Source organism: Mustela erminea, chromosome 13 (genome assembly GCF_009829155.1).
Source record: "Mustela erminea isolate mMusErm1 chromosome 13, mMusErm1.Pri, whole genome shotgun sequence".
In the NCBI taxonomy this organism is placed as follows: domain Eukaryota; kingdom Metazoa; phylum Chordata; class Mammalia; order Carnivora; family Mustelidae; genus Mustela; species Mustela erminea.
This window is the reverse complement of record NC_045626.1, coordinates 77,290,610-77,303,059: the sequence shown is the minus strand read 5'-3', so window position 1 is coordinate 77,303,059 and position 12,450 is coordinate 77,290,610. Positions and strand designations below refer to the sequence as shown.

General features: G+C 47.3%; 1 protein-coding gene across 2 annotated transcripts; it reads left to right on the top strand.

The window, feature by feature from the left end:
• The first annotated feature begins 1,194 nt into the window (after nt 1-1,194).
• Nucleotides 1,195-11,708, top strand: PRKAB1 (protein kinase AMP-activated non-catalytic subunit beta 1). 2 transcript variants are annotated; one of them, XM_032309539.1, is made up of 8 exons: nt 1,195-1,308; nt 1,403-1,718; nt 4,515-4,678; nt 6,086-6,179; nt 6,463-6,577; nt 8,691-8,824; nt 10,001-10,069; nt 10,353-11,708. In XM_032309539.1, the coding sequence occupies exons 2-8, from the start codon at nt 1,560-1,562 to the stop codon at nt 10,428-10,430; spliced, it is 813 nt and encodes a 270-aa protein (XP_032165430.1). In that variant the 5' UTR covers nt 1,195-1,308; nt 1,403-1,559; the 3' UTR covers nt 10,431-11,708. The 2 variants fall into 2 exon arrangements, with proteins under 2 accessions (XP_032165430.1, XP_032165429.1); XM_032309538.1 differs by lacking the exon at nt 1,195-1,308 and having other exon boundaries at nt 1,315-1,718.
• Nucleotides 11,709-12,450: the final 742 nt, after the last annotated feature.

Sequence of the window (12,450 nt, the reverse complement as noted above, 5' to 3'; positions counted from 1 at the left end):
ATGACTTATTTCATCAAATCTAAGATTCCATTGATTGTCAGAAGCACCTAGTTTCAGAGAGATTAAAATGTGAAATAAAATATGTATTTTTTAAAAAGTGCATCTTAGAGTTAATGTAATACGGCATAAGAGACCCTGCTGCAAATGAACACGCATCCATATAACTGGTATGCGTATATTTCTTCAGAAGCTCCCTGGAAATAAAATTGTGCACTAAAATGTAGGTGCATTTTTTATTTGATAGATACTACCAAATCCCCTCCAGGAGAACATTTGTCAGTCATCTGTCTTCAACTTACTTGGCAAATGCCTGGCTCTTTGTAGGTATCAAATAAATGTTGGCTCAGTAGACAAAATGCACAAGCTGGCCCAGCAAATACCAAAGCATTTTGAGATACGCAAGAAACAAAACACAAAAAAACAAGAACAAAAAAGTCCCACCACCACCAAAAAAAAACCCCACAACAGAGACTGACAGCAAAATTAGAGTATTTTAGGACCACAGTGTGTACACAGTTTTTGCTAAAGCACTGGCCACAATAAGTGACAAAAGCTAATAAGTTAAATAATGTCATACAGAATGAGGTGTCCAAAGTGATTATAAAATGCCTTACAAAATTATCTATCAAAAGGCTGTGCACTCCAGTTTTTAAAAAAATACACTAATAACTCCAGCATTTTATACCCCCCAGTACTAGTGAGAAATTTCCAGAACTCTTACGGTCTGCCATTTCCTCAAACACCTGCAAGATTACTTGCATCAGAATCACCTGGAGTGCTTATTAAAATGCAGACCCCACTCCACAGAGCTTCAGAATCATAATTTCCAGGGATTAGGGCCAGAGACTGTGCATTTTATGCGGTCGGTGCCTCTGAGGCACTCAAAAGCGTGGGAGCTAGCGCATTAACAGGCTTTAATAGGATGAGTCTCTTAATTAGATCAGCACTTTAAAGGGGCTCTTTGGCTGTCGAGTACGGAACCAAGTGGAAGCAGGCAAAGATAGCTAAAATAGTTAATGGCATCCACTCATTCCAGCGCGGGGAGAGGGGCCCAGACCGCCCGCGCGCTGGCACGCCCCCTGTCAGCCTTCTTCAGCAGCCCCGCCTGGGTCCGGTTGTAGGAGCCGACTGCGACTGCGCGCTCCCAGGCCGGCGGAGGCCTCCTCAGGGAGCGCCAGCCGCGCCAATCTGGACCGGAAGCGGAACTGAGGTCGAATTAGACTACTGCGCTTCGCCGGCCGCCCCCGCCGCCCCCACCCCGGATCCCGACTGACTCGCAGACGCGCCGGAAGCGGAAGTTGCTAAGAGGTGGGGGAGTTGTTGGGAAAGTCTCGGGTTATATTCGGGCTTCTCGGACTAAGTGCGGTTGGGTAACAAGTCTCGTCCTTCTCGCCCGCCCCAGACCGGCTACCGGCCCGGACCCGTCGCCCGAGGGGAGTGGCACTCGGGGCTCCGACTCCTTCCCGGGGTCCGTGTGACCCGCTGGTTGCCGTAGTCCCCTGCCCCTTTCCTGGAGCGAAGCACCGTCCGGCTTGCAGGTGTCCCCGCAGACCCTCGCCATGGGCAACACGAGCAGCGAGCGGGCCGCGCTGGAGCGGCAGGGTGGCCACAAGACGCCGCGGAGGGACAGCTCGGGGGGCACCAAGGACGGGGACAGGCCCAAGATCCTGATGGACAGCCCCGAGGACGCCGACCTCTTCCACTCCGAGGAAATCAAGGTGAGGGGGTGGGGGAATCCGGCTCCCCTTGACTAATGTTGAGGGGAGGAGACCTCTCCCAGATTCCCCGCCACATCCCCTCCAAAACTCAGCGTAACTGGGAAGGAAGTGATCCTTAACTCCGTGCACTTAAAAAGCCAGATGGTCCTGTAAGAGCCCTCGTAGTAATCCAGGAACCTGTGTCTAATTACCGATGAGAAAGTCACCCCGAGGGAGGAGGAACTGATTTCGTTTAACATCATTAAGGCGAAAGCAGCTCTGGGACAGCGTTTCAAATTCTTAATTAATTAAGATCGTTGAGCTAGCTGCCGGTGAGCCTCAGTCTCTGCTCTCCTCGTAGGTATAGTTAGTTTCACTGCTTTGAGAAATTTTTCCTCACCTTTACGAAGACTGACACTTGTTGTAGGATCTGGCTTTGCAGTTTGTTGTCGATTTTGGAGATAACCCAGAGCACGTGTGTAAGCAGAAAGTAGAGTTACACAGCTGCCTGCTGTTTCCCGAGGTGTTTCATTCTAACTGAAACTTTGGGTTCACCAGGCTACTTTAGAGCAGACATAGAAAACTCAATCCGCTTTTGGAGGTCAGCGGGTGAGCGAAGTGTCAATCTGAAAGGGGGGTAGCCAGGTGGTACTCACGTTTTCTCTCCTATTGTGTCCATATGGCTTCAGATTTAAAAGAGACCAAAGCAAAAATTTTTCAGGCCATATTTGGAGATCCTACCCTAGTTTGCTTTAATTCATCAAAACTTTGAAGATAAGTCTTGGGGCGCCTGGATGGCTCAGTCGTTAAGTGTCTGCCTGAGCCTGGCATTGGACTCCCTGCTCAGCGGGGAGCCTGCTTCTCCCTCTCCCACTCCCCCTGCTTGTGTTCCCTCTCTCACTGTGTCTCTGTCAAATAAATAAAATCTTTAAAAAAAAAAAAAAAGAAAAAAAAAACTTTCAAGATAAGTCTTGATTCCTGCTTCAGCCATATGCCCTTTAGCTACCTGATGGGGTTTTGTGTTTCCCACTCCAGGGCCCACACCTGGGGTCCAGAACCACGGACACTTAGTGGTTCTGGCAGCTGGTAAGTGTTGTGGTAGATCCTAAGAAAGGAAGACCTGATCCTTTAAGGACAGTGCAACAGAGTAGGTTTGGGAAAAATCAAGGTGTCTCCCAGCCCAAAATATTCTCTGTTTGTACCTGCGTATTAATCATCATTGCCCATTAGGCTAATTGCCTGGCAACTCATTCCACCTTTACTCATATATTTTCTCAGATGTTGGGCTTGGTGATCACATTATGATCTTAAATCCTCACTTGGATCTTGGCTTTAGGTCTAACTAAAGAATCTTACTGAGGCTTATGTCCTGGGGTATTCACTTGCTTTCTGAATTTGTTGCATTCCTGAGGACCTGTGTGCAAAGTGAACTTTAGAATCCTGTTTCCCCGGTGATTTGATATCCTTTTCCCCAGAAATAATTGTGGCCCAGGAGGGCTATTTAAGACACCATAAAAACCAAACTACTCTCTTCCAGAAGTGTCTGTTCTGTTGCTGTTCCAAAGTTCCTAGAAGAGACGTTCAGCATACAGGGATCTGTGGACAATGATTTTAAATAGTGTCCATTATCACTTCCTCAGAAGTTACAGAAATGATGGAGCAGAGACACTGGATTGAATGCCCTATACTCCCCAAAAAGTCGTGGATTATTTTAGCTACACTAATTGACCGTTTTGTCTGTGGTTACTTATCACCTTCTCAGTGGCAAGTGCTTCCAGTCTGTTATTCTTTAATCTCTAGATCTTGTTCAGTCTTAAAGAAAGCAGGCATCATTTAAGATAAACTCTGGTCAGGGTGCCTGGATGGCGCAGTCAGCTAAGCGTCTGCCTTTGGCTCAGGTCATGAACCCAGGGTCCCGGTCAAATCCCATGTCAGAATCCCCGCTTAGCAGGGAGTCTGCCTCTCTCCCCCTCTCTCCTTCCTCCCTGCTTGTGCTCTCTCTCTCAAATAAATAGTCTTAAAAAAAAAGACCAAAAAACTGGTCAGTATTTGAAATGAAGGTCTTATAGGCTCATTCATTGACACCTTTAAGGGTCTCCCCCAGCCTTGAACTCCTGTTCTTTTAACATCTTTGGCTTACGACTAGGAAATATGTAAAAGATCCAAAAGCACATACATTTCCCCTTGAGTTGGATGTGTTTATTTCTCTCTTAATTTGAAATACCTCAGATACACATCACTTCCCGTGCTTGGAAGCTATTGTTTGCCATACCGAGGGTCATTCTGTGTCTTTTTTTTCCCAGTGCCTGGACAGCTCTTCAGATACCTTTTTCCCTCAGAATCTGGATTTGTGAGTTTTCAGGTTGACAGCTCTGGAATTGTCTTTAACAAATTTCCGTGTACTTCAAATCTTGTTAATTAAGGGGAGAAAATGACGTTTATCTATCTGTTCTTGAAGTCATTGCACCTGCTTCCAAGCGAGTTCTGTAGTTTCTACTAAAATTTTGGTGTAGGTCTCTTTAATAGCAACAGTATTAACAGCTAATAATTATTAAGTAGTATGTGTCAGACACTATGCAGAGCCATTTCAGTGGACCCTCTCAGTCTTTCACAGCAACACTAAGAAATAGTTCCTTTTGTTATCTCTGTTTTCCAAGTGCAGGAGCCAAGGCCCAGCCATTAAGTTAATGAGCTTGAGTATGAACCTAGGGAGTAATCGCTGCCTATTGAGAATGAATTGTCTACCTTAGGGTAACTGGCCATTGTAGGGAGCTCGCTAATGGCTTCCTGTCCCTGAGTAAACTGTTCCATTTCTAGGCTCCAGAAAAGGAAGAATTCCTGGCTTGGCAGCATGATCTGGAAGTGAATGATAAAGCCCCTGCGCAGGCTCGGCCAACAGTATTTCGATGGACGGGGGGCGGAAAGGAAGTTTACTTATCTGGGTCCTTCAACAACTGGAGTAAACTTCCCCTCACAAGAAGGTAACTGCCTGGACAGTATTCACATATTTGTCTCAATCCAGGGATTCTGTGGTTTCTAAATGGGGAGTAGAAAGGGATGTTTTTATAAAATAGATGCTGAGGGGCGCCTGGATGGCTCAGTGGGTTAAGCCTCTGCCTTCAGCTCAGGTCATGTTCTCAGGGTCCTGGGATCGTGCCCCGCTTCGGGCTCTCTGCTCAGCGGGGAGCCTGCTTCCCCCTCTCTCTCTGCCTGCCTCTCTGCCTACTTGTGATCTCTTTCTCTCTGACAAATAAATAAATCTTAAAAAATAATAATAAAGAAATAAAACGGATGCTGAATGGAAAATAATTTTGCTTAATAATTCACTGGGTTCACATCTCACACCCAGTTAGTCTCTAGGTTCAGAGCACACTTAGAAGAAAACATTTCTCAGTAACAAGTATTTCCTGGACATCTTTGACTTCCGGGGATGCAGCTATATGTTTGCTTAGGCAGGACTCCTCCTGCAGAAAGAAATCTATTCCCCATGCAGTGGAGAGAGAGCCGTGGGCTGGGAATCTTCAAGACCAGGATTTGAGTCCGCATTGGCTGGGCTAACCTCTTAGTGACACCTGAGTCCCAGTGTTTCTATCTGTAAGAAGGGAATTTTGGACAGATCATCTCTGAGGTTCCTTCTGACTTTGCCTCTCTGTGTATTACTTTTGTTTGGAAGGTACCTGTTCTGTAGGCGTCATTAGCAAGACCATAGTAAAACGTGTGATCAGGAATCCTAGCATGGACTTCCTTCTCAAGCTGTCACTGAGAAAGCTTCTTCACTAGTGAGTGTTCTTGATGAAACAGAGGGAGAGATTGTCCCCTGCTGGGCCAGGCCTGATTCCTGTCCCAGACCACTTGCTTTCCCAGGGCTGATGTCAGACTAGCAAGGAAACAGCATAGTTACAAGTCTTATTAAGTCTGAGGAACAAAACAGAGAGCTTTCCTGGAACCTTGTCTTAGTAGGGAAGCAGGTTTCTTTAGAGACCTATCTGGATCCTGTGGAATGAGTCCCATCTCCTGCCCAAGGCAGATCGACAAAGACTAAAACTTCAGTTTTACCTGGAGCTGCTGTCCTCAGCAAGAGGTGTTTTGCATGCAAGCTGAAAAGACACGTGCCCAGTTGTGGATCTTTTGATGGTGGGAAGGCGGGTTATTCCTGTACTTAGCAACGTGAGTCCTCCAGGAAACCCCTTGCATTGCTGCTTCCTTACAGCTTTTCTAGATGGATCATTCTCCTGACTTGTCGCAAGTGGTTAAAAGTGTTTATTCCTCTGCAGCTGGACTCTTGGTTTCCACAGGGAAAGATCAGGTTTTGTTCAATGGCAGATTTCGTCGGTAAACTTAGAAGGGCACCTCACCCAGCTAAAATCCCGTGTCCTTTTGCACTGCAGCCACAATAACTTCGTAGCCATCCTGGACCTGCCTGAAGGAGAGCATCAGTACAAGTTCTTTGTGGATGGTCAGTGGACACACGACCCTTCTGAGGTACTCTTCCACCCACCCTTGGTCCTCTGCCCGCCTGCACAATCCAACCAGACCGCTTTCCCTTATCGATTGGGCCAGGTCCCTTTGTCCCGCTGGTAAAAGTCCCTGTGTGTGGCTGAGCTAGATAGCAGTGCTGATTGTCAGACGTACGGGCAGACTTGACGGAGAGGAGCAGATTGGCTAGCCCGGAGATGAGACCTTCCAGCCAGGAAGTCTAAATTTTCTAAAGAATAACTCCAGAGACCTTCCACATTATGATTTCTGCCTGTCTGTCTCTTCCCAGCCAATAGTAACCAGCCAGCTTGGCACAGTTAACAACATCATTCAAGTGAAGAAAACTGACTTTGAAGTATTTGATGCTTTAATGGTGGATTCCCAAAAGTGCTCCGATGTGTCTGGTATGAACACAGTTATTTTATACCACGTGTGTGCAGGTGGGGGCCATGCAGTCCAGAAATCCTCTTCCTTCTCTTGCCTCTCACTCTTAAGCTCAAGCTGCTGCCCAGTCGGGTGGATGTCTGTAGCTCCCTCAAGAGCCACAAAAGTAATTCCTAACTCTGTGAGGTCAGGTGGTTGAAATCCAGCCCCAAGGGAGCTGGAAGTCATTTTTTTGGTCATCTTCAGTATTCAGCAGGTCTGCTTAGCCACAGAGAGCAGACCGTGGAGACGGAGCCAGAGCTTGATCGCGTGCCCGGGGCAGGGCCCATGAGGCCCTGGAGAGTTGTGTTGGTTTGGTGATGAGCCAGCCCAGGGAAAGCCTGCCGGCTCCCTCCCACTCCCAACCCGCTTGGGGTGCCCGCCTAAAGAGCTGCAGCCTGACAGGTGATAAACGGACACCTCCGTGACCTCATGTGGTGTATTAGCACCTTCTCAGAATCCCTCTGGGGGAGACGGACACTCATCACAGGGAACAGGCTAATTGTGTGACCTGCTCAATACCAGCCTCATACCATCTCCCAAGAGTTAGCCAGTCGTCGAGCTTTCAGTAAATTGCTTTCCATCCAAATCCACAGGAAGAAACATAATATGTAGAATTCAGAGGCAGTGGTGTGTTGTAATCTATAGTGTCCGTGCCAGCTTCACTGCCCCTTCTCGCAGGGCCTTAAATAATTCCTAGACCCCATGGGAGGCAGCAAAAAGATTGCCCTGGATTATACCTGATAATCTAACATGATGGGTTCAGTTCCCTTTACAGGATGATTCTTTGTTGTTCCCTGGCTAGGCCTGGGGCTTCTGCCACCAGGATCTCTTACTCTTACTAGTTCAGAAAGCACAGCGGTAAATCGACCATGGCGGGCTTGCTCTGGCTGAAAAGCCAGCTTGTTGAGTAGGAATTGGAAATCCAAAAATAGCATTGTCTCTAGCTAGCTAGCTAGCTAATCTTTTCGAGCAGTCATTTATTCCTTTTCTCAATAGGTGGGAATTAGGGGATGGAGAAAATGCTCAAATATCCCCTTGTTACTGTAACTTAACATGAGGCCACATACCAAAGCTTTTATTCAAGTTTCTGCAGCATAGACCACCTGGGGAAAGAACACTGCCCCCTCACTGCCAGCAAACCAGCATCAGGCTCTGTGTGGATTTCGTATTTAGATACTCACTTTCTTGGATACATCTTTACTCCTAATGACTCAGTTTTCTGCACTTAATGCTTTTCTATTTCCTACTGTCCTCTGGTTGGGTCGTGTGAAGGGAGCTGTACCCTAAAAAATGACATTAAGGGAACTGGCAGAGCCAGAGTACATCAGGTTTATTCTGGATGGCCCTGAGGGTCAGGCGACCAGAACCTGCCCCAGGTGTCCTTTGAACAACCTCTCAGTCCCTTCCAGCTGGCCCGGCATTGCTAAGTGAGCTGTCTCTAATCTTATGAAACACTGCCCTTCTAGAAGCTTCTTAACATATCTGTGTAATCGAGACACTCAAGTAAGAGTTTGAAAGGAACCTGAGAGTGGTGGAGTCAGAGGATCCCTGTAGAGATCAGGTTTTCAATTTTTTATTTTTGGTTTTAGTTTTGAAATGTGCCCGTACCTTTTGTAACCTGTTTCTGCCACCCAGTCTGTGTACACAGGCTGCTTTATCTTCTTTTTTATTCTGGCTGGTGGTGCTCAGACCTGTGGCTTGGCTACTTAAGCCTCACTTGAAGCCCTGAGCTTCTTGGTGGTATTTGCCAGCCCAGCCCAAGGCAAGAAGCATTATTCTGCAGGGGCGTGTCCGGTTGGGTTACTGTGAGCAGCCTCCTTGTTAGTCTGACCCGCAATCACCAGCTTAGCCACCACCACTGTCTGCTGCCGGGCATCTGAGCTCGCTGCTGAATGTTATGCCAGTCCCCCAGATTCCAGAAGGGTTTTCTCATTGCCTCTACTCTTCACCCAGGGGGCCTGTATATTCTTCAAGGGAATAGAAATCTTCATTGAGGGGACAAGGAAAACTAGATGATGCCACAAATTCAGCAAGACTGCTTCTAAAGCTCATAATTTTCAGTGTAAATATCCTGTCATCATCTCCCAACAGAGCTGTCCAGCTCCCCACCAGGACCCTACCATCAGGAGCCCTATGTCTCAAAACCAGAAGAACGGTTTAAAGCCCCACCCATTCTCCCTCCACACCTGCTTCAGGTCATCCTGAACAAGGACACGGGGATTTCTGTGAGTACACAGGTGTCTGCCAGCATGTTCGTGTTCCAAGGCTCCCCTTTCTGACCACCTCTTGGAAAGCAGTTGATAAAAAGGTCTCCGGGTTGCCCATCGGTGTTAACTGCTGGGGGACACCCCCCCCCGTGGAAATGGGCTACGAGCAAGATGTTCCCCAAGTGTGGGTGCTGCTTTCCCATCACACGAAGCCTTTCTGAGCTTGTCTTCCTGTGTCTCACTCCTGTCTCAGCCCTACTTGTAAATCATGATGAAATAAATAGCCGCCCCTTCTCAGTAAGCTACTGAATGGAAATCCTCCTCTGGCGCCACGTTTTAGAATCTAATCGAAATCACCACATTGCTTTCAAAAACATTAGTGCTCCTAGATCCAGATTTCAGGAATCTGGGTAATTTACATTTTCTCTGATATTATGCATAAAGAGAAGTGTATAATCTCCTGGATCCAGAAGAGCACCCCATTATTCCCTTGTTAATTTTCCATTCCATTAAAGTAGATATGTGCAGCATGGCCCTAATTTTCAAGAATCTGGGTGTTCCTGTGCTTTGCCAAGCCACGCCTTAAAATTCACATGTTTATGAGGTGATGAAGTAAGCATGACACTCTCTGGAGGCCACGTACAAGCGGGTACACGTGCACTGTGCTGCAGAGCCGACCCAGGTGTGTGCGCGTAGCCCCCCACAGTGGCCATGGCTCAGTCTCCGGAGACACCACGCTCCCCCCTGCCCCCCCCCCCCCTTATCCATTTCATTCTTTGTGCTCCTGAATATAGACAGGAGCTTGCAATCCACTGCTCGGGCATGTTTAGTACAGATTTATCTTGCTGCTTTCTCTAAAAATGCACTCAGTGGACAGCTCTTCCTTCCTGTCTCCCTTTTTATAAGAGGACAGAGCTGTGACCCACACTTTAGAGGCCAAGGTAGAGCCTGAACAAGACCCATACCAGTGCATCCAGTAGGCATACAGGGAGCTGCCCTTAGTTGAAGCAATGAGGCATGACCCCCTGGACCTCATCTGTCCTCTTAGATGAGCCTTTCACTGCCCAGCTTAAGCAGAAAGGGGTATGAGAGCCTGCTTCTTTCCTTTGGATACCCACTGCTGTGAAATAAAGGGGGAACCTTCTTCATTTCCAAATCCTAAATGCTCACCGTCTGCTTTTGTTCCCCCCACAGTGTGATCCGGCTTTGCTCCCCGAGCCCAACCACGTCATGTTGAACCACCTTTACGCACTCTCTATCAAGGTAATGACATGTTTGTCTCTGGTAGAGCTGTGTTTCTCGGCGTACTCTGAGGCCCCCTAGCAACAAAATTACCTGGAGTATTTACCTAAGGAGTACTTACCTAAGTACTTATCTGGAGTACTTACCAGTTTCTGGGCCCTTATGCAGACCCACAGGCTCCAGTTCTGAAGGCAGAACAGGACTCTCTTTATTAAGTCCCTTTGAAGATTCTCGAACACACACACACTAAAGTTTGAGCCCTTGACTTAGTCCTGCCTTTGATAATTTCCACCCTCTTCCTCAGGATGGAGTGATGGTGCTCAGCGCGACCCACCGTTACAAGAAAAAGTATGTCACCACCTTGTTATACAAGCCCATATGAAGAGCTGGGAGCCGGCGGTGGTCCCCAGGGAACGGTGTGCACCCCCAGCCTCCACGTGTGCATGCTTTCCACTAGAGGGAATGGACTGTAAATTTTTCATTTCACACTCTTTACAAGACATTTCATACCCGCTGTAGTCCTGCTTGAAGGTTTGTTCCAGGCGTGGCAGCTCCCAAAGCGCCTCTGTCTGTAACAGTCCTCTTGGCCCACAGTGGCTATGAGCCTCAGGGCTCACCGGAGCAGAGAACAGAGTGAAGGGGACACAGAAGGTCTGGGGCCCCCACACCACGGTGCATGAGGACAGGTGCAGTTCTGAACAGACATCCTCTGAGCTGGTCGTGGAGATGCTTCTTAAGCCAAAAATGAAGCCCAGACCCTTTGCTGGTAAAACCTGGGAAACCGGGACTGAGGCCACACATAATATCTAATCACAAGTGTCTTTGAGGCCATCCCCTTGTCCCTGTCGAGGCCTCGAGCTAACAGCAACAACTGGTCCTCTGAAATCATAGCAATAGGTTGTCTCCTGTTCTCTGCTCCAGGGAGGTATAATTTCTCTAGAAATTAGAACCTGTCTGATTTCCAGGTGAAGATTGACAATTGTTTCTTATGCTTATGTGTAGTACTTTTGTTTTAAACCAGAGGTGGCTGATTCTGTGGCCTTAGGGCAATTTTAAAACCACCCCAACCAGAATATAGATGATGTGAACTGTATTCAGCAATAATCTGTTTTCAGAACAGACTAAAAATCGCTGCCATATTTCTCCATTAAGCCAGATGATCTGAGGACTGACCACTGTTAGCTGGAGTGTTGTCCAGCTTTTTATTCTAATCGTAACAAGGTGACAGTGTTACCATGAAAACTTTGGAGAAGCACCCTACCCTAGCCTGGCCGCCTTGCTCAGGACCTCCATCTCTACTTAGCAGTGAAGGCAGTCGCACTTGCTCTTGTTTATTCTGGAAGGAATTTAGAACTTCTCAGCAGCCTTCTAAATTTGTGTCGGGAAGACATCCTTTGGACCAAAGCAAACCTCTTTACACTCGGCGTGGTTTCCAGGGAGATGCTGCAGATGTGCCCATTAGCACAGGTTCCTGTCCCCAAGTCCGCAGAAGCTGTCGTTACACCCTGCGTTCCTGCTGGGAGATGGAGGAACGAGCTCCCTGGTTTCCAGTATTTATTTGGTAAACCTGAGTCTGGGATACCCTTTTTTTGTTACTGTTTTCCAAACTGAATTATTGTCACCTTGACGTACAGGTTTCAATAAAGCTTTGTAAAGATAACGGGACGTGCACTTGGAGGAAGCTTTGATTTTCTTTCCGTCATTTGGAGAAGAGACTGGAACTCTTCAGAGGTTTACTCAGCACAGTGTTTTTTCAGTTTTTATCTCATATCAGCACTCACTGAAAATGGTCACATCCTCGTGGTACTCTGGGGTGAGTGACCCCAGGGCTGAGGAACATTCCCTTGACCCACCCATTCTGCAGGTAGCATTTGGAAGGCTTCTAAAGGAGCCCGTAAAATTGAGCTCCTTTGAACCAGTGAGTCAGGAGGGGAAGCTAAGGAGAGCCAACTGCAAAGCCTCCCAGTTTGGGGGCATCCTCAGGTCGGAGGTTTTGTCGCCTCTTACACATCAGTAAGCACCACGAAGCCTGGAATCTTGACACCTGCTTTGGAAGATACCAGGACATTCTGGAGTCAGAGTTGCGCCCATCAGCTAAAAGGAGCTCTGTTTGTTCTCCCAAAAATGATGAAAGATTACAGATGTGCTTTTAATAAGCCTTTCCTTCCCAGGCATCAGAAAACATTCAGTAAATTTATGAGAAAAGGGAACCTCAGTCATTTGAGGTGGAGAGTAGCGTAGAAAGCATCCCTACGTCGGTCATTAGCTAGCTCACTCTGAAAACCCAAGCAGTGTGGGAACCCTAGACTTTAAGGACTACAGAGATTATTTACACTATAGAAACATGCAAAACTCCTCTTTCCAAAACTGGACAAGGTATTTTTAAAATACAATTGAAAATA